Raw genomic sequence first — 25,369 nt, forward strand, 5'->3', positions numbered from 1 at the left:
TGAATTATCCCAACAGAGCTGTGTCCCGATACGCGGTGTGGGGTTGTCAACCTATAGATATGACAACCTCAGGATAATCCTGTACTTATAGCGCTTGTTTCTCCGTATAAAAACCAGATCTCTTACATGGGATAATCTGGATGACTCGAGCTTTCTTCATATTTGCTGGAAGATTGCCAGTTCTCATGTTTTCTTTCATTATTCGAACATTCGTTAACTTCTGTAATGAAACACACAAGCGAGGATGAGAACTCCCTGGACCCGAAGCGGTTCTCGCTCACCATATCCCGCACTCAGCGGGTTCCTAAGTGTCTTTATCGGGTACAAAACAGTAACACGGTCAAAGCAAGGCAAAAGCCATGACATTGTCCTGTCTGTAAAATGTCATTAAGAGTAACAGTCACGTAATTTTTTCATACTGATAAATATTTAAGAATCGGAACACATGACCAGAGCATATCAATAAAGATTAAGGGCTGTAAAATGACAGCAGATTTTGACATTTGGGGTTTGTTTGTTTGTTTGTTTGTTTTTCAAGGCAGTTTTTGGACTGTCTGAGGGTGGCTTTCAGAAGCACAGAGTATCTGTTCCCTTTGGAAAGATCTGAGTTCCTTAAATTTGACCATCGGAAATTTAATTTCATAAAATTAGCCACTTTTGAAAACGCCTTTTGAGAAAAAGCTCTGCACACCTTTTTCTCGTGTTAATTTTAGTTTTTTCTTTCCAGCCCTTGGGTAAGCAGAGGCAGAGTGACCGGCACACCCACACCCCCCTCCAACCCCCCCCCTCCAACCCCCCACCCCCCCCCGGTTTCTCTCCAGCCCCAGCAGCCGCCGCGCTGCCAACAGGCTCTCCGGCCAGCCGGGCGCTGCGCCGACAGCCTTTTCGTTCCCACGTTGTTCTCAAGGAGCGAAAAAAATTCGCTTTTACGGACTTCACTTCCTTTACGGTCAAAACGCAAACCGAATTAATGTGTATTCGTACTCATTTCATTCATGTTACTATTATTACAACCCTGTTCCGCGTATGAAAGCTCTGGCCCTTTAGTGCCTCCCCCGCGGCGCACCGCCCTCTTCCTGGCGTAAGGAGGTTGCACGAGTGTACCGATTGCCCCGCACCAAACCCTCCTACTCGGCTCCACACGTTTTCAAACTTTTGCAAGTGAAGAGACCGAAATTCCTTATTATTTATTGAGTTTGTGCTGACAGCATTCCCGGGACACAGAAGACAGACACTGCTCTTGCCCCAACAGTGCTATTTATAGTATAGATTACACACAGGATAACACAACAACACTAAGCTGCTTCTGCTGGGGTGGGACTTACCTGATAACGATCACAGTTACACAGTTGCATTTCAGCAACTATTTAATATAAAGTCAATTTACATTAAAATTAATTTAGTTTTCAACCGACAAGCAGATCTTCGGGCACTCTGCTGTATTTGCCAGGTACTGAGCGTCAGCAGCGTATCTCAATTCCAGCAACATCTCTAGTACTGGCAACAAACTATTAAAAAGAAACCCCGACCTCTGAGACATCACTTCTCAGCTGCTCTGTGATACCGTCTTCAACAGACATCGTGTCGGAGACTCATACCGGGTACAACGGCCCCACTCCCTTTCGCTGTAGGTGGGCTCAGTGCTGCTGGCCCCTGTAAATGCCTCGCGGAACACACGGCAGAACGAACCGATGCTCCCTGCGCTGTAACGCAGGGCCTTGCTGCCACAAGGACAGCAAACCCAAACTTAGAAATGCTGGAAAAAGTACAATACTCGACATTTTCATTCCCTTTTGATTTTTGAACTTGTTGCTGTATCATCAGACTTATTTTCACATCGTTTTCTTTTCCCAGCTCCTAAATTCTGATTAAATTAATCCTTTAAAGGAAAGGGAGAAGTCCACTTAACACCTATATGTCATTTAATGCTTTAGACCTATATATAGAATAAACATTTTAGCATAGCAAAAGTCATAGAAAAGTTCTAACTATCTCCTCGGGACAATAAAGTCTATTTTCATAGAATCACAGAATGGTTTGGGTTGGAAGGGACCTTGAAGATCATCGAGTTCCAACCCCCCTGCCCCGGGCAGGGACACCTCCCACTAGAACACTGATCTGCCAGTGGGGTTGCTTTCTGCATTTGGGGTTTCTCCATCACACGGAAATGCTTGTTTTTCCTTGACAGGTCTGGATATTGCACACAAGATGGGGCAATTCTCTGCAATTCTCTCTGCCATCAGCCACGACTGAGTTAACAATCCCGCTGAGATGCAAATTAGGTGCACATAAGCCAGCTCCCTCCTCCAGCATTATCTGATCTGGCATCTCCTACCAGACCGAAAGAATAATTCCATTTTTCTTTGATAAACAAACAGAAAGCATATAGGAAAGGGTCCGTAAGACGACGTAGCTTTGAACGAGCACTTGCGGAACAGGATGTTAGGCAAGGCCCCATTCACCGACTCCGCAGGACCCATTCACAGCTACCGCAAAATAAAACAAGTTGTTCCGTATTGATGGACCTTTTCTTTTAAGGTTACGCTCTTCCTGCTTTTGAAGGGTCTGTTTGGCTCAAGTATTTCCGCACTTCGAAATCCTACGGCGCAGGCCTTTCATACTTACTTTAAATTCTTCTTCGAGCCCTATTTTGACAAGGTTTGGCGCCGCGTTGTGTGATGTCTGTAGATGTTTTTCTAAGGATGACACATCTAGCTCGGTGTCACCGTAGAGGTAGTATTCAAGTAAGGCTTGATAAATGAAGGAGTATTGCATCTGGAACAAAGAAAGAGGTGGATAAGCGTACTACAAAGCAAGGAAGAGAAACGATGAATTCTGGCCCTTTCATCTAGCCCATTTGGGGTAGAATCTACTAATTACCAAAATATACCTTAAGCTAAATCAGAGTTTTCCTGTTGTATCACTCACATTCTCTAAAATTCCGCTCTCTTGTGCATGGGGAAACCCGGACACGATACCCGAAGATACCGTGCCTTATGGTGGTCTTCCCAGCCCTAACATGCCTCTATCGTCTTCCCCAACCCCCGTCCATCTACTGGGCTTTGTGCGTTTTCCAGTTATCCAGGTGTGCAACCGAATGGGACACACTGGGATGCATATCAGAGTGGAAATACAGGAGCATATGCTTCTTTGACAGTGAAAAGTTGTCATTTCAACCGATTGAAGTCCACTTACGTCAGTCTGAACCATCTGTGGACGCTGATTACGGATTCTTGAAACAAACTCAAAAACATCCACTTTCTGTTCCGCGTGCATCATGTCTATTATGGCATCTATAACGATGAACGTGCCCGTGCGACCCACACCAGCGCTTGAAAAGGAAACAAAAACAAACAAAAAACCTTGATGGAATTACCACGTCTGCAGGAATCGCCACAGCAATGACACAGGTCGAACTTACGCTGTTTATGCTGGACTGAAATACTCACTGTGAAAAACCAAATTGCCTTTTTTATATTAGCAACGATAAAAACTTTGACCATTTTTTGTCGCTAACGTGAAAAGTCACCTCTTAACCGCTCGACAATGATGAGATCAAAATCATATTAGAAAAGACCTTTGGAAAAAAATTGTGCTGACCAACTATAAGAATTCAGTCTAAGACGAAATTTTAAGGATTTTTTTCTTATTTTTTAGCTCTTTTCTGCATGGTTGCTGTCACATGCCAATTAGATAATAGTTACTTGTTGCAAGTTCTACACTTCCTAACACTGCCATGCCAAAAAACTTTTTTTTTTTTTTAAAATATATATCTATATATCTATCTCCTTCAACAGCCACGAGAGGGAGCACGATCATTATAAATTACACAACGCTGCGACTTCGGGCTCTTCCTTTCAGAGGAAAAGGGCATGGCATCCTGTGCTAGGCATTAATAGCTCTCCTTTAACCTTCTCTTAGCTTGCTTTGTACAGCACCTGCTGTAGTGTCCACAAACACCTCCTGAAACACGACAAAAATCTCTCCTCCCTCGCAGGGTGCCCAAAGACACGCATCAATTTTCAGCCAGGGGACATCAGGCTTTAAATAACACCGGAAAAAAAAAAAAATTATCGCATGCATAATATGACTTAGTTCATGTGTACACACGCACACGCTTTGAACAACAAACACCATGTGAAACCAAAGCCCCGGAGCCCTCCTATTGTAGAGGTCCGGAGGGACAGCGGAGACGAGCAGACCCATGGAGCACCATGGCCCTCCACCGAAATGTCATACAACTTCTTCACAGTCAACAAGCCCACTATAACCTTCTGCCTCCAAATTCCTTTGCATTCAGTCATCGGTTTGGCAGGCTCTCCTCTCTCCTCGCCCAGTCACGTCCCGGTCCGGCGCTCCCACCCACCGGTCCCCTTGGCCCCTCTGTGGCCATTGACCACGGGCCACCACCGCAGCTTCCACCCCACGGTGACCGAGGCATCCTGCCCTCTCGCTTCCTTTCATTCATGCTTGACCTCTGCCACCGTGGACGAGTCCACCTCGAGTCATACTGCCCTGACTCTCGGTTTACAGGGAATTTCCTTTTCCTGACACGTCCTGGAAGCCACCCCTGAGCATGGGTCGCTCATCGCCCATTCACTCTTGTCCTTCATTGCTCAGTCCTGTGAGCTTTTACCCACCGACCCCGCGCTCAGCCTGTCCCTCGCTTCCCCACTTCTCTTCCCTTTGCAGACACAATCCCTTCTTACACATCCTTGTTCCCGCCCCGTGCCTCTGAAAGGTCACCTTCTTCAGATCAGTGCTCACCTCTATCCCCGCACGCTCCTGCTAAAGCTGATGACTGCACCAACCTTGACATTTGCCTTGGAAATTCCCTGACTTTATCCATCCTTATCCTCCTCCAGGGTTGCCCTTACTCAGCTATTCCTCGACGTAGCTCTCTGCTCACTGAAAAAACGTATTTCTGAAAACTTCTGGAAAAAAAAAATATTAGGCAGAAATTCCCCTCCTCCTTTTATTATCTGCAATCCTTTACTGCCAAATGCTAAATTCGCCTTTTACTAACTTCCAAAAGATTCCGATGGAGCAGTTTTTGCTCAGAATGACTGGGTGATGTTTTTATAAAAGCTCGCTAAAAACGGATGGTTACACACTATCGATGAGTTTCCCTTTCCTTTTTTTCAACAGTTCAATAGTGTCATATCCTGAACTGTAACGGAAATTAAGTGTCACCTCTCTCGTTCTTTATTTCTAGCGCAGCTGAAGTACTGCTCTGGCCCCCAGCACTGACACATAACGGTGTTACCGCGTTCCGTTGGACCATTACTTTTAAATCTCCGCAGATCCGTTATTAAGATATTTTATATTTTCCTCTAATTTGTCTCTACTTCTGCTGATTAAACTCAGTACAGAATTTCCTGTCGGGGCAAAATATACAGCTCAAGCGCAGTACGAGTCTCCGCAGAACATACGGCAAAGGGCTATAAAAATATTGTGGGTTTCGCGAAGGAAAGACTACGTGAGACTACTAAAATAATTTTTTTTTTTTTTTTTTTCTGTTTAATGCTTTTCTTTAAGCCTCTTATGTGTGACACCTGGGAGAGCAGATGAAGCCTAGCAAGGCAAGGTCCGGATGGCAACAAAGGCACAAAAAGGCTGGCTTGCTCAGGACAAACAGGCTCTTTTTCAACGGCATGCACTTCGAGGGCTCTCAGAGGGTATTTCTGGATGTCTGACACAAGCACGAGAAAAAGAAACAAACACACGAATCTACAACTATTTCCTTAAAAACAAGACCCAGAAAGACAAAGCTGCTATTTTTCCTTTTCATTCTACCCTCGCTCTGATAATTGCTCCTGAAAAGACATTTCTTGCTCAGTTCTGAGCTTACGGTTGCTATAGAGATCATAATTATTCTTTTAAAACTGATTTGGAGTTTGTTTGTGCTTTCATTATCGTAAGATTTCAAACAGTTCATAGCAGAAGGCTTTAATAGCGGGAAGTTGGGGAGGGGGTGACCGAAGGAGTGGGAATATGTTCTGTATTGGTCTGCGGCGCATTTTTAAAATTGCAGCATTTAAATCTCTTAAATGCAAGTCTTTATTCAAAACTTTCTAGGCATTTAATGGATAATTTACATAGCAAACCGCAATTTTATTGTGGGAGAAGCGGGAGGGGGGGTGTGAATTCTCAGAGGGGCATTTTGTGGCAAAGGTCACAGATTTGTATTACGAGTCTGTTTTTCTGACAAAGAACATATTTCTACCAAACACTGGATATCACTCATGGATTAAAAAATAAAAACAACACAACAAAACAACGACTTCTGTTTGAGTATTAAAGTGGATCTTTTCCAACTGTTTTTACCCTGGGAGTTCAAAAAGCTTAGCATATTATTGCCCTTTATATATATATGTGTGTGTGTGTGTGTGTGTGTACACATATATATACACACATAAACACACACAAAGACTTCGTAGCCTATGAAGAGAAAATTAACATTAAGCCTTGATATTATACATGTAACTCCAGGCTAAGCTAAGAGAACGGTTTGAAGAGCACGTACATACCTACAGTGAACCACAACTGGTCCAGCGTGGGCAGTATTCAACGTTTTGACTTTTTTCAGGAATTTCAGCATCCCGATAGGCGTGAAAGGCACCCCGAAATCAGGCCAGCTGGTAAAGTGAAGCTGCGTAACGAGCCTCGGAGCTTTACAACCATCATGAAGCTGCAGAGAACACACAGACTCCGGGTTTGACATCTCATTTTTCATGCAAAGACTTATAAACGAACTGCTCTGGTTGTGTTTGACTTTAATTCCTGCAACACTTAAGGCCTGACTCAAGGATTAGTAGTTTACAGTGTACATAGAATACAATCACGGAGCAAAATGACTAGGTATTATTAACATGCATCTTTGCAGGGAAAACTGGAATAATCCCAGGATTGGACTGCAAAAAGTAAGACTCTCTGTTTATGTCAATAACGGATTCAATCCTAAATCCTTTTTCACTCATAAAATCCTCGTGATACTTCTTTTAGAGGCTTCAGATGACGCTCACAAAATTCAGTCCAAAGATTCCGGGCCTGCATCGCTATGAGATGCCAAATGGGAGCTTTTGCCGTATCCTGAGTGAATAACGATAGAGGGGCTGTGCCACCCCTGGCCAGCTGCCCACGGGCCCGTGATCTCTTCAAGAATACAAGAGAAGAGGCGACAGAAGCAAGGACAGCAGCGCTCAGCATCGTTTCACCTGACTTCGCTGAGCACCTCAAGCTATCCTTGAGGTTAGAAAGCGTATGTCTCCCAAGCTTTCAGCCTGTTAGCCAGCGTCGAGGCCGTTTCTTTCAAACTGGAGAAAGCCAAGTGCTTCGGTGAGGTCGCCTTGCCAATGGCTAACCAAGCCCTACAAACACATACTCAGCAGAGATCAAGAAGTGAAAGGCAGCTGGGTCCACTCATAAACGTCCCAGCCCTTCAGCTTGTCCACCGCACGTACATCTCTGTACCGTTCCTTCTTTCCCGCTACGCTTTCCGAGCACAGCTTCTCTGAGCATTCTTATCAGCGATGCCTTATCAGCGTCATAGTCCTACCAAAGAGATCTGCACGCTCGATCACCGGAGTCTGCTTCGCAGTTCGGGATCTGTAACTAGTGCTGAACAAATCCACCCACAATTGGAGGGGTTCTGAGCTCTCCATGTAGTTCTACACAGCCATACGTGGTTTATCACCTCACACGAGCCTGAACTGTCTTCAGTTTTCAACCTGAATTAGACAGTCGCCGCACCACACACACAGCAGCCCCCCTCCCCTTTAGGGGGTGAGGACCTCTAGCAATTTGCGCCCATGCGAGGCTACACACTGTGGACAAGAGCAAAGTCATCCCCACCACCTCTCTTGTGATCTAAAGCTTTAACTTGTGCCAGAGACCAAGGACACGACAGAAACCAAGCTGTAACGCCGGCTGCCATTGGCCAGCTATTATCCACAGGCTACTCCAAATCATAGAATCATCTAGGTTGGAAGGGACTTTTAAGCTCATCGACTGCAACCATCAACCCAACACTGCCAAACCCACCACTAACCCATGTCCCTCAGCACCACGTCTATCCGGCTTTTAAATCTCTCCAGGGATGGTGACTCCACCACTGCCCTGGGCAGCCTCTTCCAGTGCTTGACAACCCTTTGGGGGAAGAAATTCTTCCTAATATCCACCCTAAACCTCCCCTGGCACAACTTGAGGCCATTTCATCTTGTCCCATCGCCTGTTCCTTGGGAGAAGAGACCAACCCCCCTTGCTACCCCCTCCTTTCAGGGAGCTGTAGAGAGCGACAAGGTCTCCCCTCAGCCTCCTTTTCTCCAGCCTCAACACCCCCATTCCCTCAGCCGCTCCTCATCAGACGTGTGCTCCAGACCCCTCACCGGCTCCGTTGCCCTTCTCTGGACATGCTCCAGAATCTCAATGTCCAAATATATCCAAATACACTCATTTCTCCCAAATCTCCCCCCCAAAAAGGTGAAGACACTGCTCGTGTGCTCCCTCCCTGGCAGTCACAAGGAATGACTTCCCGCGGCCCCTGGCTATAGGCAAGAAGAGATGGAGCAGAACCTCTGGCAATCCATTGAACTGTAGCGGACCTGCAGAGCTTCTCCCCTGCCCAGGGGAGGTGCCACACCTTTCTCCATTTGCAAATACGTTTAACTCATATCCTGAATTTCTTTTAAGCAAATATTTGACATCGTGACAATTCGCTTTAAAAATTAAAACGAAGACCCAGCACGAGCATTACTGTTACTTACCGACTGGACGCAGAACTTGCGGATGGTGTAGTCCACCAGAACTATGCAGTCTTCCACTGACACGCGGATATTTCCGTAAGTCCAGCACCCTTGGTCAGGCCAATACTGATGACATTTTTCCTGCGCAAACATACAGTGAGTTTTCTAACACTTGTCGGTCACTCATAAAACAGTGAGGTTATTTGAAAAATTGCGTACATAAGTATGCATATGAGTATGCAGAGTTTCTCATCTGGCACAACACAGCTTTAACACTTTGCTTGTGCTATTGATGCTTAATTTTATGCAGGGAAGGTGAGAAAAGCTTTGAAGTTGTTTTTTAACCTAGCCAGACCTAAACAGCTTTCGTTTTTTTTTTTTGTTTTTGTTTTTTTTTGTTAGTGGGTGCCTAACTGTGGGGACTGTGATGTCTTGACTCTTTATTTTTAAAGCTTTGGGCGTCGTCAGTGAGAAATGCGAGGCAGTCCTCATTTGAGCCATCAGGAACATCCAGATTTAACAGTTCTGGCTTCTCGTACTGGGAATGGGCTCTTCTTATGGACTGCCTTTGCTTTTTGAGCTTCATCAAGCAATTCTACAATTGCAGTAAGACAAAGCAGAAGTACCCCCGTGAAGAGGCGGACAAGGAATGTCCGTTCTCATACTTGCAGTGAGCTGACAGTATCTGAACTATCTTTCCGTTATTGTTAAAAATCATAGAATCATAGAATGGTTTAGGTTGGAAGGGACCTTGAAGATCATCGAGTTCCAACCCCCCTGCCATAGGCAGGGGTACCTCCCACCAGCCCAGGTTGCCCAAGGCCACCTCCAGCCTGGCCTTGAACACCTCCAGGGATGGGGCCTCAACAGCCTCTCTGGGCACAATGCACAAAATAGCTATGAAGGTCAACTTTCTCACAGCAATACAGCACATCACGTCTCACCAGTGTGTCCTCATCTCCTTCCCAAGGCCAACTCCTGCTGCTTACCCCCATATTTCTCTTGACAGGAGACGTTGCCCTTGGAGGGGCAAAAAAAGCCCAGCTCTCTGGCACTGGGTGGCTTCTGCCTCCTCTCTCTCTCTCCTCACCTCCACAACCACTAGGGAAACAAGGTTTTTTTTATTGGGCGTAAGTTTTTGAGGACTTTATATGTATTTCAAATAAGGATGTAACATGCTCAGCGTGGCAAACTGTCCCCTCGGGGGATAAGAAAATATTTAAAAAGCATCTTTTACGTTTCTGATGGTACATTTCCTTAATGTTTTAACAGGAATGAAGTTCAATGTTTCATGCTTGTCGCGCGCGTCTCAGCATTCAGCCAGTACGCACAGACAGTCTCGCACAACAGAATGGGGGGACAGGAAGGAACAGCATCAGTCTCACAAGAAAGAAGTGTTGGGGTTTTTTTTCATTGTTACGTGCATATGTTTGCAGATGCCACCAAGTTGGGTGGGAGCGTTGGTCTGACTGAGGGTAGGTTGGCTCTGCAGAGGGATTTGGACAGACTGGATCGATGGGCTGAGGCCAATGGTATGAGGGTCAACGAGGCCGAGCGCTGGGTCCTGCACTTGGGTCACACCAACCCCATGCAGCACTACAGGACTGGGGCAGAGTGGCTGGAAAGCTGCCCGGCGGAGAAGGACCTGGGGGTGTTGGTGGGCAGCCAGCTGAACATGAGCCAGCAGTGTGCCCAGGTGGCCAAGGCGGCCAACAACATCCTGGTCTGTATCAGGAATGGTGTGGGGAGAAGCACTAGGGCAGTGATTGTCCCCCTGTACCCGGCGCTGGTGAGGCCCCACCTTGAGTGCTGTGTTCAGTTTTGGGCCCCAAAAAGACACTGAGGCGCTGGAGCGTGTCCAGAGGAGGGCAATGGAGCTGTTTAGGGGTCTGGAGCACACGTCTGATGAGGAGCGGCTGAGGGACCTGGGGGTGTTGAGGCTGGAGAAGAGGAGGCTGAGGGGAGACCTGCTTGCTCCCTACAGCTCCCTGAAAAGAGGGGGTAGCGAGGGGGGGGGTCAGTCTCTGCTCCCCAGAATAGGCGATGGGACACGATGAAATGGCCTCAAGTTGTGCCAGGGGAGGCTTAGGGTGGATATTAGGAAAAATTTCTTCCCCAAAAGGGTTGTCCAGCACTGGCACAGGCTGCCCAGGGCAGTGGTGGAGTCACCATCACTGGAAGTATTTAAAAGCTGAGTAGACGTGGTGCTGAGGGACGTGGGTTAGTGGTGGTTTGGGCAGTGTTGGGTTGATGGTTGGACTCGATGAGCTTAAAGGTCCCTTCCAACCTAGATGATTCTATGATTCTATATGCCAGAAGGAATTTTGAAACCTAACTCTCAGAAAAATGAATAAAGTTTTTATCTTAATTTCTAACCAAACCCACCCACGAGCACAGCCTTACGCTGCGACAAAAACCAAGTCGTGAAAAGTTGCCTTCAGCTATGGGCTATGCAGGACAAAATTAACCATCAGAATTTTCTTCCTTGAGATCTACGCATATTACTTTGTATTCTGGAAATTCAAACTACATTTATGAGCAGAAACTCAGCTGTGCTGAGAGGGGCTGGAGAAGGAAGTGGTCAGAGAGGTGACCAGATGCTGAGCAGCCACAACTACTTTTGGAGCACGCTCTCGTCGCAGCATCCCAGAGCAAACTGAAAGCTCTTTACCTCTTTTCTTTCTTTCAGGTTGGTTAACATGACGATAATGGCCGACTTCTGCTCCCATATCATCCTCCAGAAATCATTAACTGTTTCTTGCTTCGGTCCTGCAGACAGCAGACAGCTTTGCTCAAAGAGGGGTGATGGAGACCAGCAGGAACACCCCAGGCCCTAAGCACTGGGTGCCCACCCAGATCCATGTTTACTACAGACTGCTCAGGTTTTGAATATACCACGTTATTTCTCAAAAAAAAAAAAAAATTAAAAAAATCATAATTTCTTATACAGAATCATACGCACTCAAATCTCCATTTCTAGCAGATACCTCCTCTCTTGAAATATTACTAATGCCCTTTTAAGCGGAATATGGCAGGAGCATCGTTCGGGATTTCTCCTTTGCAGGTCTCCCCCACGGCGAGGTCCAACAGTACCTGTGCCCACAGGGAACGGCTGCCGGAGAGCTGCTCGTCGCGCCGGGCAGGACAGGGGTATTTTTGAAGGGCGGGGGCAGCTATCGCTTTGTGCCCGGGATGGCAGTGACAAAGTGCCCCGAATTTGTGACTAAATACACCGTAAGAATTCACGTGAAAATACTAAGATCACGTAGACTGACTGTATCATCAGGAGACATCATTTTTCAATCTCCCCAGTAAATAGATGAAAAAGAAAAACGAGAAGCAAAGCGGGGGTGGAAGGGGGAAGGTGCGTCTCTCTGCTCAGAGCACTATTTGTGGGTCTAAAGGCAGTGGGTTACCTCAGGCTCACTTAAATTCCATTTAAACCGTAACCTCTAAATCCCACCTCGCATTTGGCGACCATCTGCAGCTGAAAATAACCTTTAAAACACATCTAAAATTAAAGGCGTTCAGCCATCAGATGTACAGAATAGAGAAATGAGAATAAATTACCTTGTGCTGCTATGAATTTATTCTTTTCTTTATAGCCCTATGGAAATAAATATCATAGCAGTTAAAAGATGAAATGCAACGCACACAAGCAAAAAACCCACTTATTTAATTCACAAAGTTTGCAGTTTGGCCAACAATGGCCAACTGTCGACTTACATCTATATACGACGCGTTAATGTAGTCTGAAGGTGGGACTCCATCGATTTGGGTCAAAATCACTCTGGAATGATCATCTGGAAGAAAATACATTACAAACGCATTTGCACGTTAATCAGTCTGAAATAACGTTAGGCGTCCTCGCAAGCGGGAGGCCAGGCTGAACGGGCACTTCCCAACCCAGCGCTCTCCTGCGTCGCTCCTCATTCTCATCAAAAAACTCTCCGCAAACCTCTCGCTTTGCTCCCACACCTGGAGGTCACCGGGACCACAGCCCGACAACACCGGCAACCCCAAATCTGCCGTATTTGATTGCCCAAAACTAACCTGAGACACTGAAATATCCACTTGACATACCTGTAATTTGGTAGAACCCCGTAAGAGCTAAGGGAACCTGATAACCGCTACAGAAAAACCTAAGAGGAGATGATCAATACCAGAGACGTGTCACGGAACAGAGCGGTGTTGTACGTACAACGTATGAAGAACATTTGTGACCAGTGAAATTATACCACTTGAGTATTTTCAGCAAATCAACACTGTTACCCACACGCTCAGTGCCAGAGTTAATTATCTGATTTAAAAGAAAAGGTAATGTCTTACACGGCAAGATGTTAGGATATCTGTTTTTCTCCCGGTTTTCTTCCTTATTTGCCATTTCAAATGTTCCCTGCACGTATCCAGGTGTTAATGACTAAAAAAAAAAAAAAAAAAAAAAGAGATATAAAAGTTAATGTGTTACAAAACAGCTAATCCCTGACTGCGCGTGGCTCGGGGAAAATCTGCATTTATACATACTGCCTTTATACATACTGCCTTGCATCCAACAGAATTAAACATATTTTAGGTTTTGTTTTTTTTTCCCCCGCAATAACTTTCATTACTCTATAACAGGAAACCACGTCTTGGCAGATTTCACTACAGAAAACGGGAGTTCAGCAGTTTTGGAAAAATAAGTAATTTTTCCACCCGAGATCACAGTTATTTAGAAAATTGTTAAACTCTGCGCTGCTGCTTTGAGCTGCCATCTGCCGCGGTGATTCACAGCGCCGTGACCCAGCCGCCAGGATGCGCCGCTCCCGCGAGCTCGGCTCCGGCAGCTACTTTTAGCAAACACAGTTGGTTCAATAACATAAATAGGAGTTTGATTGTTAACAGCTCACGGCTAAGACCATTAAATACCAAACATCTTGCCGAGATCCACAGGTGAGGGCCCAGTGCTGGCGGAAAGGGAGGAAGAAAAAAAAATAAATCCCAATTCTGAAGTCGCTGTACGAGCACAAGTCAAATTTTGCAAGTAATCAGCAAGATCTGAGATTGCAGATAAATTTAGTCAAGCTTTAAAAAAAAAAAAAAGTCTTGCAGAGCAATCAAAGGAAAGGAAAAAACAGAGAAGAAGAGGGTGAAGATGAAAACAAGGAGGTGCTCGAGGTGGAGGCCCTCCAGCGACACGGCAGAAGCTGCTGAGATGCCACCACCGCCGCGCTCGGGCTGTGCGGAGAGCTCGGGACAAGGGAAGAGTCGGGAAAGGCACTGTCCATCAAAAGACATGGCACGAGGCTCCTGCCCTCCGCTTTCAGCAGCCCCCTCACTGCAAATGGTGTAAGCGAGAACCAAATTTCATTCAATTTCTTATACTGAACTCCTCAAAACCCCCAGTGTCAGCAGGCTGGATCCCACGGAGGTAAAATCCCAGCGGTTTGGGAACGCACAACCACCTTCTCCCACCCTTCTTCTACCTCCCACAGCCCGGTCTGAATCACGGAGGGGAAGGGAAAAAAACGGTAATCGACTGTACAGCTTAAAGCAACTATCCCCGCGAGCCGGGCAGAGAGCAGGGCTTGGAATTTCCCCCAAAAAGCAGCAATCCCTGTCGTCAGGGTGACACAGGATAAAAGGGGGGATGGTGCGGGGAGGACTTCTCCTCCACCACAGAGGAAACAGCACTGTGCATTTGTGGGTTTGGTTGTCGGTTGTTTTGTTTTTTTTTTAATCTCACTTAAAGTTGTGAATGTAAGTAAAAGGAGAGAGAAGGTTAAAAAAAAAAAAAAGAGTCGAAGAAGAAAGCTGCTTAATTCCTTATTTGAATGAAGACCGTGTTTTTGTAATTTAAATGCATTTACAATTTAGGAAACACAGAAACTTAATTTATGTTTTGCATAAGAAGAAATAATTAGCACTTCAAACGCGATTTCGTCAAACTTCAAAAGTCAGGCAACCAATTCCCAATAAATAGTCATATAAATTCTGCATCTTCATGTGAAAAACGCATGAAAAGTAATTATCTCTGGCAAAATAATCTCTCCGGTCCCTGCTCCTTCCTCCTGCCAGGCCCCGACGTCTCCCCAGAAACCTCCTAATGTCCCACTGCCCGGCGTGAAGCAGGTTTTGAGCCCCGGTGCAAGGACATGGCCCGTTTCGCCGCTCCCACCCATCTTCAGACGGGAGGATGTGATTCATCGAGGATGCGATTCATCGAGGACGCGCTTCATCACGTCCTCTCCGGCACCCCGCGAATCACGAGGAGCCCATGAGTCTTGGTGGCACCGGGTCATGCGCTGCCACCGCAGCCTTATCTGCTCCCGCTTCGCAGGGATGCTAACATCTCTCTGACGCTTCCGAGGGGCTCCACCTACCCCGCCATGGGCGCGTTTTCTCTCTTTTTTTTTTTTTTTTTTTTTTTTTTTTTTCTTCCCACTGAACGAACTGCAGGGACATCTCAAGCCAAAATTAAAATTTCAAAAGCAAAAGTCAAAATTAAAACTTCAAAAGTGAAAGTCAAAAATTAAAATGCCAAAAGCGAATTCTTACAGGACGGTTTTCAGGCATTACTCTGAGGATCAAGGCAATAAGCTAGCCACCACGAACTTCAAACATCCAGCTCATCTTGCATTACAGATGACAAAGAGAGATAAGATTTATTTGGAGGCACCATACAGAAAGGAGTATGTTTGGTTTTGTTGGTTTTTTGTTTTTTGGTTTTTTTTTTTTTAATTTTTGTCTTTTTTTCCTGGGAAGAAAGAACGCATTCTTCCTGGTGCTCTGTGCTCACAAAGAAATCAAATAATAAAAAAAAATGAAGCACGTGAGAATCTATTCTGAGACTCTAGGAGCCTCTGCTATCCTGGTTAGTGTACAAGTGCAACAAGCGCACAGTACTTCTGAAGGGTAATTTGGGCTTTAAAGACAGAATCAAAAGTATTGAAGAACACCCGTTAGGCACACAAATCTATGAGAACTATCCTCAAAAATCCTTTCTATCCGCTGCATGTCTTCATCTAGCAGCGCTTGCTTGTTTTCCTTTTCACCACAAAAATCAGTTGGGACCTAACTTCTTCTGCCCCGCCATGGCAGGGGGGTGGAACTAGAAGATCTTTAAAGGTTCCTTCCAACCCAAACCATTCTATGATTCTTTGGCTGGTGCACGTGCCTGGCCACCGCGGGCTCACAGGACTCACCATTTTTGGCCTAAAACTCTTTCAAGTACGCAATGGAGACCCTGTATCTGCGTTCCCGGCGGTGCCTGACCCCTGACACGTTAGACCAGGCTGTGCGAAGCAAACACCGCAGTGGGCAGAGATCCCACCAGCTGAGCATCCCCAGCCCCGGGCTGCAGGCGGGCTCCACCACGGCTCAGCACCTCCCGTCTATACAATCATAGAATGGTTTGGGTTGGAAGGGACCTTAAAGATGATCCAGTTCCACCCCCTGCCCTGGGCAGGGACACCTCCCACCAGCCCAGGTTGCTCAAATCCAACAGCTTGCGCAAAGGGGGCGGCTTCGGACCCATCCAAAAACCCGCAGGATTTGGCAGCTCTGGCTTGGAGGGGCAGGTACAGCCGGTGGGAGGATGGAGCTGAGGATGCTCTAAAGGTGAGGTTGTCACACGGGTGTCTTTGTGCTGAAGGGTCCCGATTTCTCAACCCCTTTCCTTCCAGAGCTGCAGTAAGAGACTGCCGCTAGTCAGCTCGCCTGCTTTATGCTACAATATCCATCACTCTGATTCTCAGCCGTCTTTCACCCTCTCCTTCCCTCTCAGGCTTGAGCAAACAGCTCATTCATCCACGCAAGCAGCCTCAGGAGACACAGCGAGGAAAAAAAACCCACCCCAAACCACATAAAGCATCCAGCAGACTTTCTGCGCCACCACCCCCGTCACTGCTCAGACTGGTCACTTATGGGGACCGGACCCCAGTTTTCAGACTCAGCGCTTGTGTGCAGGCAGAAACTCACCCGCTCGCAGCGTGGGGCAGAAAATGATCCCAACACAGCAGGTTTTAAAAATAAAAATAGATGGGCTCGTTGTGCTCCTTAACCACGGGACAAATTAATCAAGAGAGTCAAAATTCACAAGCGCGCATCTCGTCAAATTAGTTTTCACATTCATTTTGTCGACTTTGATAAATATCTCCCCAATGCCCCCTCCCTGATAAGGCAAAGAAATTACGTGTTTTAAATATACCATCAAACAAATTGCAGATATAAATATGCCACCAATTAAGAAGGTAACTCAACAGACTGTCTAATCAATGCGTGCATCGGCTTTGACAACTCCCTATTTGACATTTCAGCTGCGGCTCCGTGCAGCTCGCTTCTGCTGTTAAGGGAAGTGAAAAGAAATAATAAAAGTATGGAAAAGGCCCCAAACGCAGACGGGCGAGAGCAGACTCATCGCACCGGGTTTCTCCATAGAAACCGGCTTTGTAGCAGCTCACCACAGACTCCAGTTAAGACTCATCCATACGACCACTCGTGACTGCAGCGTGGCTTATGGGTAGAAAAGAAAATCTCCTTTCTGACCAAGGCAACGCTTTAACGAAAAACCCTTAAAGTTGAGGTACTTCATAGAAATATATGTGCTAGGGCACAGGGTGCTGCGGAACGGGAAGAGGTGGATTGACAGCAAAGAGCAAAAGGTCAGATTACCAAAAAAAAAAAAAAAAAAAAGTGAAACCTCACTAGGGCAATATTAAAGGCCACAGCGTGTCTGCTCCTCTAAGTACTTCCCATAGAGGTGAGACACTCAGACTCCCAAAAAAACCCACCACCACCGCCACGAAAATCAACGCGAAAGAGATTCATATTCAATTTTCCTCTCCTCCAGCATTCAGGCAAACACTTAAGACCTTCTTTAAATGTCTGCATGTGTCAAACAGGTTATATATTACCAATTTGGCCTCACCATATCCTAAAGCAGTTAACGTTCCAGATTTTGTCCAGATAAAGGGTTCCCCACGCACGACCCAGCGTGTACGAACAGCACCAGCCCGCTCGCACAAGGCTCCGAGATACCACCATCGCCCACCAAATGTTTTCGAAAGAACTGGGAATATTTGCCAGCATTCTCATTTGCCGGGCAGCCGTCCGCTCCACGCGTGAGAACTTACGTTGAACTCCTCCCGGAAGAGCTTCCCTTCATCCGCTGATCGCATCCGTATCTCCTCTTCGAGATTTTCTACTGGAATAGGGAAATACTTCTTCGGGCCCGAGGGAGACCTGCTCAGCAGCATCACCCGTTGCTGTTCTGTCAGTACAAGGAAAGTACGTGTTAAAGGCAGGTCAAGAGCAGCAGATAACAAGCCAACAATTTCCAACGACAAATTAATTTTTATGCTGGAAGATGGCAAAACGTACTTCTCGCATAAGACTTCAATCGGTGCTGAAGCTGATTTAAGTCATACCAAAAAAATAAAACCACAGGCCATGTAGTCGCTTTGAGAATATAATAAATTCAAGTAGAGCCACTGTGGGTAAAATTAATGATTTCTGTATTGTCACCGGATTAAAATGTGACCAAGTTTTATTTAGGAAAGGAGAAGGTTCCTCCTGCTGACGGAGAGCGTACCAGGGGGCAGGGACCGCAGGGACGGCTTTTAGCATCTGTCACCAAAGAGATGCTGCTAGATTATTTCGCTTGTGCAGGGGGAATATTAATCACAATAAAAAAATATCTTTAACTTGGCAGACAACAGAAAACCCCGCGCTAAGACGAGCTGTCGCCGTCGCTCTCCATTGCCCCCATCACCCCAGCATCAGCCCAGTCCCGGCACAGTTTGGTACGGGGACGGCTGCGGGCGCTTCTTGCCACCGAGACCTCGGCTGGCGTAGGGAAATAAAGCCCCAGGACACCTTCACCCGCTGCCTCCGTGGCCCTTCAGGAATACAACCGGCCACCTCAGAACCGAAATGAGCATCCCCGCGGGCTGCCCGGCAGGAGGGGCTGGAAGAAGCGGAGGGATTAAGCCCGCGGCTTGGTGGAGACAAGCTTTATGTACAACCGAAGGCAACCAGAAGGGCAGACCACTTCCCATCACGCCGATAACGACGGTTCCCACTCGCAAAGGAGAGCCCCCTGGGGGGCTGCATTAACCGGTCGTGGCCCGCGGGCACTACGTGGGGCCGGGCCACCAAACCGCGCTCGCCGGCGTCCCTGTGCTCCAGCCCCGACCGAACAGGAAGGTGACGGGTATATTTAGAGGTCGGACTTTCTCTCTGACTGCCACCGTGTTCGCTAACCCGCTCTCCGGTTCACGCGTAGCCATGCGGAACCCGCACAAAGATGTAATTCTTTCTGTCGTTAATTTTTTTTTTTTCCCCTCTTTGTTACGGCTAAAATATAAGCAAGAAACGAACGGCCCCTCCACATTTGCTGGGTTTGAGCTGAGCCCCACAGAGCAACCCACCCGAAGGGCTCCCCGCCAACAGAAATAAACCCAGCAGGTTGAAAAAGTCAGTGGAAAACATTTCCAGCTCCTGAGAGGGTTTTATTTTCGTGCCGCAGGCTTACAATGCCGCCCCGACTCATCCCCTTGCTTGTTTTGCTTTACGCTCAGGAACCAGCCCGTAATTTCACCAAGAGTTTAGGACCTTTTGTTTCCCCTTTTAGGTAGAAATATTGCAAATCTTTCTCTAAATACAAAGGTCACGGCGCCCCAAACCTAGATCTCGGCTGGCATTCCTAATAAAGCATAGATAAAGAGCACGAGAAACATTTGCTGTATCGCAACTTAAAGTGAAAATCGTTTCAAACCAACAACTGAAAGTTAAGATTATATATACACATAAATATGGACCTTTTTTAAAAAAAAAAACAAACCAACCCTATTTTCTCTTTAATAACAATCCTATAACTTATAAATAAAAAGCAAACATGACTGAATAATTCTTAATTAGCAAACAAGCGTGTGCATACAGAAACAAAATTCACACCGAGAAGGAAAGCCAACCCCTCCATACCTTGTTCTTCTAAGATCCCATTCGGCATCTTTTTGTCCCCGGAGGTCACCACAGCTTTCCTATGTCTTCTGAACCTGAAACGCACACCCCACGTTAATCTGTGGAACCGTGTCGAAAGGCAAGAAGCATTTTCCCAAAGCAGTCTTTACCGACCATGTAATTCGGGAGAAACTCTTTCTGTTCATCTTCACGGCGAGAGCCACCACCGCCGCGGCACCCTCCTCCCACGCTGCGACGGAGGCTCCTGCCTCACCATAAGTACGCGTTTCATTTCCTCGTTAGATCATATCGAAACAAGACCGAGCTAGTTCTGCACGAGCAGCTCCACACAGACCTACCTGAAAAAATAGCCAGCCAACAGAATGAAAATGATGAAGACCAGGAGCAGAATGAGCATCGAAGTCAGCAGGTCCTTGTGTAAATTGTTCTCCTCTGTGGAGTCTGTGGATTGAACGCAGCCGCCGTGAGACATCTTAGACACGGATTGCCTAATGTGGTGCAGAAACTGCGCTCGGTGTGGCAAAACCCCCGCGGTTCTAGGCAATGATCTGCTTCTACTTACTAAAAGCATCACAAATTATTGAATTATATGCAAAGCTGAAATTGAAAGTTCTTTTTTCTTTTTCTTTCTCTTCCCCCCCCCCCCCTTCAAAAACACAACCAAACTACCCGCTGCTGAGAACATCACGGGTATTTTTTTGGAGGGACTGGTTCAGCAAAGAACTTGCCTGTAGTTAGAGTAAATTTAAAGGCTACAAGGTATTAAGCTAAATTTGAAGCCCCTTCAAAAGGTTTGCCGCAGTACCCTCATACGCATCAGCCGTTTCTCAGCCAGACAGCCATCGCCCAAGAAAGCCACCCCTTGTAGAGACTTTATTGACCTCAGAGATACAACCGGTGTTTTAAACACATCTCATTTACCAGCCCGAAGCACTGCTGCTGGCTGGCCCAGGCAGGAGAGCACACGTGATGGAGGGGGAAGGGGACAGTCTTCTGCACTGTCTTCTATGGCTTATATTATATCACATTATATTATATCACATTATATTATATCACATTATATTATTTCACATTATATTATTTCACATTATATTATTTCACATTATATTATATCACATTATATTATATCACATTATATTATATCACATTATATTATATCACATTATATTATATCACATTATATTATATCACATTATATTATATCACATTATATTATATCACATTATATTATATCACATTATATTATATCACATTATATTATATCACATTATATTATATCACATTATATATGTATAAGAACACGTAGGAATAATGAGACTTTTAACAAATACTCAGAATGGAAATTAAAAAATACCTCTTTCCTATATCTAGTATAAACTGCGAGTCTCATCCTTCTGTTAATAGTGGTTTTATGTATGTCACTCTATATTTTAGTTTCATTATGCCTCTGTAACCTTTTAATTCTACTGAACAATTCAATATGTAACACACTGAAATCATTAAAAAAAAACCATGTTTTATTTACAAAAGCAAAACTCTCGGCCTTAGCCTTCAGCAAGCAAAGCACAACCCCGCTACCTGTTCCTCTGTCCAACCGGAGGAATAAATCCGGGTTAGCGTAACAGCGGTGGGAGAGACCTTGCGAAGAGGGAAGGATGAGGCCTTCACACCCGGAATTAATTGCCCATGCCACAGGATACTGAAAGAAGCAGATCTTTCCCCAGTTACAGCCAAAGGAGCCACCCGAGGCAGCAGCCAACACTTAGGGCATCTACCGGGACCGTCCCTTGGGGGTCGGGTCCCCTCCCAGTTTCTCCCACCACCACACCAGCCTTCCTCAGCCTCCTTCATTTGCACTTTTTATAAGTCTTCCACCAACGTACACTCGTAAAAAACTGAAGCAAATTTTGTTGCTGGTGGTGCGTTGGGTTTTTTTTTTTCTTTTTAAACTACATTTACACACTTTTAAGGAGTTCTTCGCCGTTCCTACAGCAGTCTCCGAGAAGCGCAGTAGTGATTTCTCCGAACACCTCTTGCATTCACACTTCCCTCAACTCTTTCGTTTTGCTTATTTGCAGCAAAGGCTTTTTGGCGAGATCTTGCCACACGCCTCGACCTAAATCGCCAGGAAAGCACAAGATTACGGTAAATATACAGGAGTACATAACACCTGCAGTATTCCAGAGGAGCTCAAATGGATAAACCGACCGCCCGGAACTGATCGCTGCAAAACCATTTGAGTGCTGGTTTGTATCTTGCGAGCAGCTGGAAACTCTCTGGATGCTCAAACAGGGTATCAGGGCACAGAAAAACTTCCTTTAGGGGCACAGGGGCACCAGGGGCATCCGAGGGAAGAACGTTATCTCAAGTCAACATAACAGTACAAAAGAAAGGGAAGGCAACAAAATACCTGAAATTTGACGTTCAAGCGGTATATAAAGAGCAAAGTGCCGGGCACGATAAAATTATAATCAGAAACCATCACTTGGCGGGTTCAGAAAAATCACTGCTGGAAGGAGCGTCTGGCTGAACGCGCATCACCAGAAAGAGCGTAACAATTTCTGCGCGGTATTTAGAAACACTGCGCTCTGCGGGGAAACCGAGGTACGACGAAGAAACAAACCAAGAATATACGTATACATTTCACACAAGCCACTTCAGCCCACTTCTGAAGCTGAGAAATTTCAGACTGAATGTCTCGGAATCCTCCGGGATTCGGGGGTTTTGTGTCAGTTCTCGTCATTGGCTCTGTGTCAAGAGCCATGACACAAGGGGAGGAAAACAGCAAGTCTGAGTCACGAGGGAATAAAAATTTCCCTCAGTTCATTACACAATACAAAAATCACCCGTCTCTTCCTTTCAGAAGAACCGATGTTTTTGGGGTGTCTTTGGAAAACTGATTCCCGGACGACCACAGAAAGCCTCAATCCAACCCAGGAGAAGTTCCACCTCCTGCCAGACTACTGTCCACATTTCTTTAGTTAAGGAGAGGACACCCCTGCAATGACTCATGCAACTCTCTGCATCGAGTTCTCGCCTCTCCTCCTACCATTTCACAAGGAAATTAGGTCAAAAACCACAAACAGTCCCTTCTTCCTTGTACACGGGCACATCTGTTTTCGAAGCCTTGCAGCAGCACATCAATGGCTCCACCTCTGCAGAGCCTGCGTGGAGGGCACGCTGTGATTTTAAACAGTTTCATTGATTACCTGCATTTTCTTCAGCACCTGCATCAATAATTTTATTAATGGAGCCCAAAAATTCTAAGCAAAAGTTGTGACCGGGCTGAGGCCACGGCAGACTCGTAGGCTGAAGGATCTTTGGCCAACACAACCACCTAAATATTAAGTGGGATTTTAAGAGACTGGAAGACAGACCTGAAATATTGTTTTGTTTTGTTTTGTTTTTTTTTTAATCAGCGTTGATTCAAAAATTGACAACTGAAACATATGAGCAAAAGCACACAGAAGAGGCAGATGTCCTCTAAAGCACATCTCTACTGCAGCCACTGCCAGGGAATATTTTCCACTGCTCCAACAGAACGAGTGCTGCGGTCCAAAACCACAGGGCTTTCCATTCGCAGCCAAGCAAAAAAGATCATCCCGAGGGTATATTTTTTTTTTTTTTTTTTAGAAATACAATGAAATAGTGACTTTCATCTTGTCAAGAGAGGAGGATTATCGCCAGGAGGCTGGTGGCAACCCCTCGTGCTTCCCCTGCCACCCGCTGAGGCTGACTCACAGGTTCTTCCCAGCTCCTTTCCCCGTCCCGCTGGCCCAGCCGTTCGAAGGGCTCTTTCTGGCAACGTATCACCATTTCCTTCGGGGTTACGATGTTCCCACTTTCCGTATGTGTCAAAAACAAAACCACCCACAAGAAAAAAAAAGAAAAAAAAAAAAAAAAAAAAGGGAACTAACAGCAGTGTGTGCACACCAGTAACTGCCCCGTGATCCTCCCTCCACACTCTCTCCCAAACTTTGAGTTTCTTCAGCCCTGGATCGGCTCCTTTGCAAGTAGGACCTGAACTGTAAAACGTCTCATGCATAAAAGTGTGATTAAACAACTTTTTTCTCCTTCCACAAAAGCAAGCTGAGAAGGCGAGGTGCGTGGTTTGCCCTACACAGCAGGTCAGGTACCCGAAATTATTCTGGCGATCGACAAGGAACAGACGAGATATTGCTTGTCTGAGCACAGAAGTCCCAAAATAGGCTCTATTTATTCACAGGTCTGAACTTCTTTTCAAAAAACAGAGAACTTAACAGTCCACCTCTCCAAAAGTAAAACTAAGCTGCTCTCACCCATTATTTGGGTTAGATGACAAGTGGGGCTTTTTCAGGGTGCATCTTCACAGTATCACAGTATGCTAGGGATTGGAAGGGACCTCAAAAGATCATCTAGTCCAATCCCCCTGTCGGAGCAGGAACACCTAGATGAGGTTGCACAGGAAGGCGTCCAGGTGAGTTTTGAATGTCTCCAGAGAAGGAGACTCCACAACCTCCCTGGGCAGCCTGTGCCAGTGCTCTGTCACCCTCACTGAGAAGAAGTTTCTTCTCAGATTTAAGTGGAACCTCTTGTGTTCCAGCTTGAATCCATTACCCCTTGTCCTATCATTGGTTGCTTCGTCGCTGCTGTCCCTTCAGCAGACACACAAACGTCCCTTAAACAGTCCTCAGTCAAATCTGACCACAGAGGCTTCTGGGCAGCGACATGTGCCTCTGTTTTGGGTCAGACCTGTTGTTTCTGACATCCAGCCGTGCAAAGGACCCCGACCTCCTCCGGCACCTGTTTCACACGAAGAGCGGCTATCACGACATCTTGACGCGGACCTTATCCGTCACATGGCAAACACAGCGCACGCAACCTTAAATAGTGCCACCTTATAAAATATACAGATATGAATAGAATTCTGGTCAAATTTTAATAGAGCTGTTTTGTCACCTGCAGGCGCAAAACCCAACGCTTCCCAGTTCACCGTAACGTTGCTACTTATACCCAACTTCTATCAGAGTAACGCATCCCCCCGTGCGGGATTCAGGAGCTCTTAGGCACGTCTCTACTGAAGAGCTCAGTCCAGCTTGCATCAGCTTCTGCAGCCAGCCTGCCTGGTGGCCATGCAAGACCTCAGACAGTCATTTAGGGGATACTTCAGACTGGGTAATCTATCATGCATGAGTGTTGACTATCTTCCATATTACTCCTTCACCTGTTCATGTTTCGAAAGGCAACAAAGCATCTTCAGTTTTTACTGTAGTCCTTCCAGGCTCCTCCCGTGCCCCACCGAGCAGGTAACTCTCTCCAAGTCCACCGAGAACAACTGGAAGGAGCGGCAGAGCTCACCAAAGCACACACAGCCGCGGGACAGAGACCCGCTCGAGTCACCACCTCGCTGGGGGGACCGGGATGCTACTCACAGTGCAGATGCGCGTGTGGCACAGGCTGTCCTCATGCCAGCATTTGGATGGACTGATGCTGAGGTGAAGACACACTCAAGTGATGCATTTTGAGTAGTCCTTAGCACTTCTCGTGGACGTAGGCAGTTTTGAAATTTCTGGATTGGGCGAGTCGCACAGCATTTAGATTATTTTTTGTTGTTGTGAAAACTTCTGCAAGTGCTTAACTTCTGTTCGCTGAACTTTCTGTTCAGATTTAACAGCGCTTGATTT

At 46.2% G+C, this 25,369-nt stretch overlaps 1 protein-coding gene across 1 annotated transcript in view; it reads right to left on the minus strand.

The window, feature by feature from the left end:
* PTPRE (protein tyrosine phosphatase receptor type E) overlaps nt 1-25,369 on the minus strand; it is a 55,734-nt gene that overhangs the window by 12,816 nt on the left and 17,549 nt on the right. Inside the window, exons 3-14 of the mRNA XM_082486596.1 lie at nt 20,045-20,147; nt 19,707-19,780; nt 17,858-17,994; nt 13,074-13,164; nt 12,471-12,547; nt 12,315-12,351; nt 11,416-11,513; nt 8,766-8,885; nt 6,531-6,691; nt 3,196-3,331; nt 2,626-2,775; nt 127-220 (exon numbers count right to left, since the gene is read on the minus strand). Of these exons, the coding sequence (XP_082342722.1) occupies nt 127-220; nt 2,626-2,775; nt 3,196-3,331; nt 6,531-6,691; nt 8,766-8,885; nt 11,416-11,513; nt 12,315-12,351; nt 12,471-12,547; nt 13,074-13,164; nt 17,858-17,994; nt 19,707-19,780; nt 20,045-20,147 (1,278 nt within the window). The remainder of the gene's footprint in view (nt 1-126; nt 221-2,625; nt 2,776-3,195; nt 3,332-6,530; nt 6,692-8,765; nt 8,886-11,415; nt 11,514-12,314; nt 12,352-12,470; nt 12,548-13,073; nt 13,165-17,857; nt 17,995-19,706; nt 19,781-20,044; nt 20,148-25,369) is intronic.

This window comes from Vanellus vanellus (genome assembly GCF_965231255.1).
Source record: "Vanellus vanellus genome assembly, chromosome: 7".
NCBI lineage: Eukaryota > Metazoa > Chordata > Aves > Charadriiformes > Charadriidae > Vanellus > Vanellus vanellus.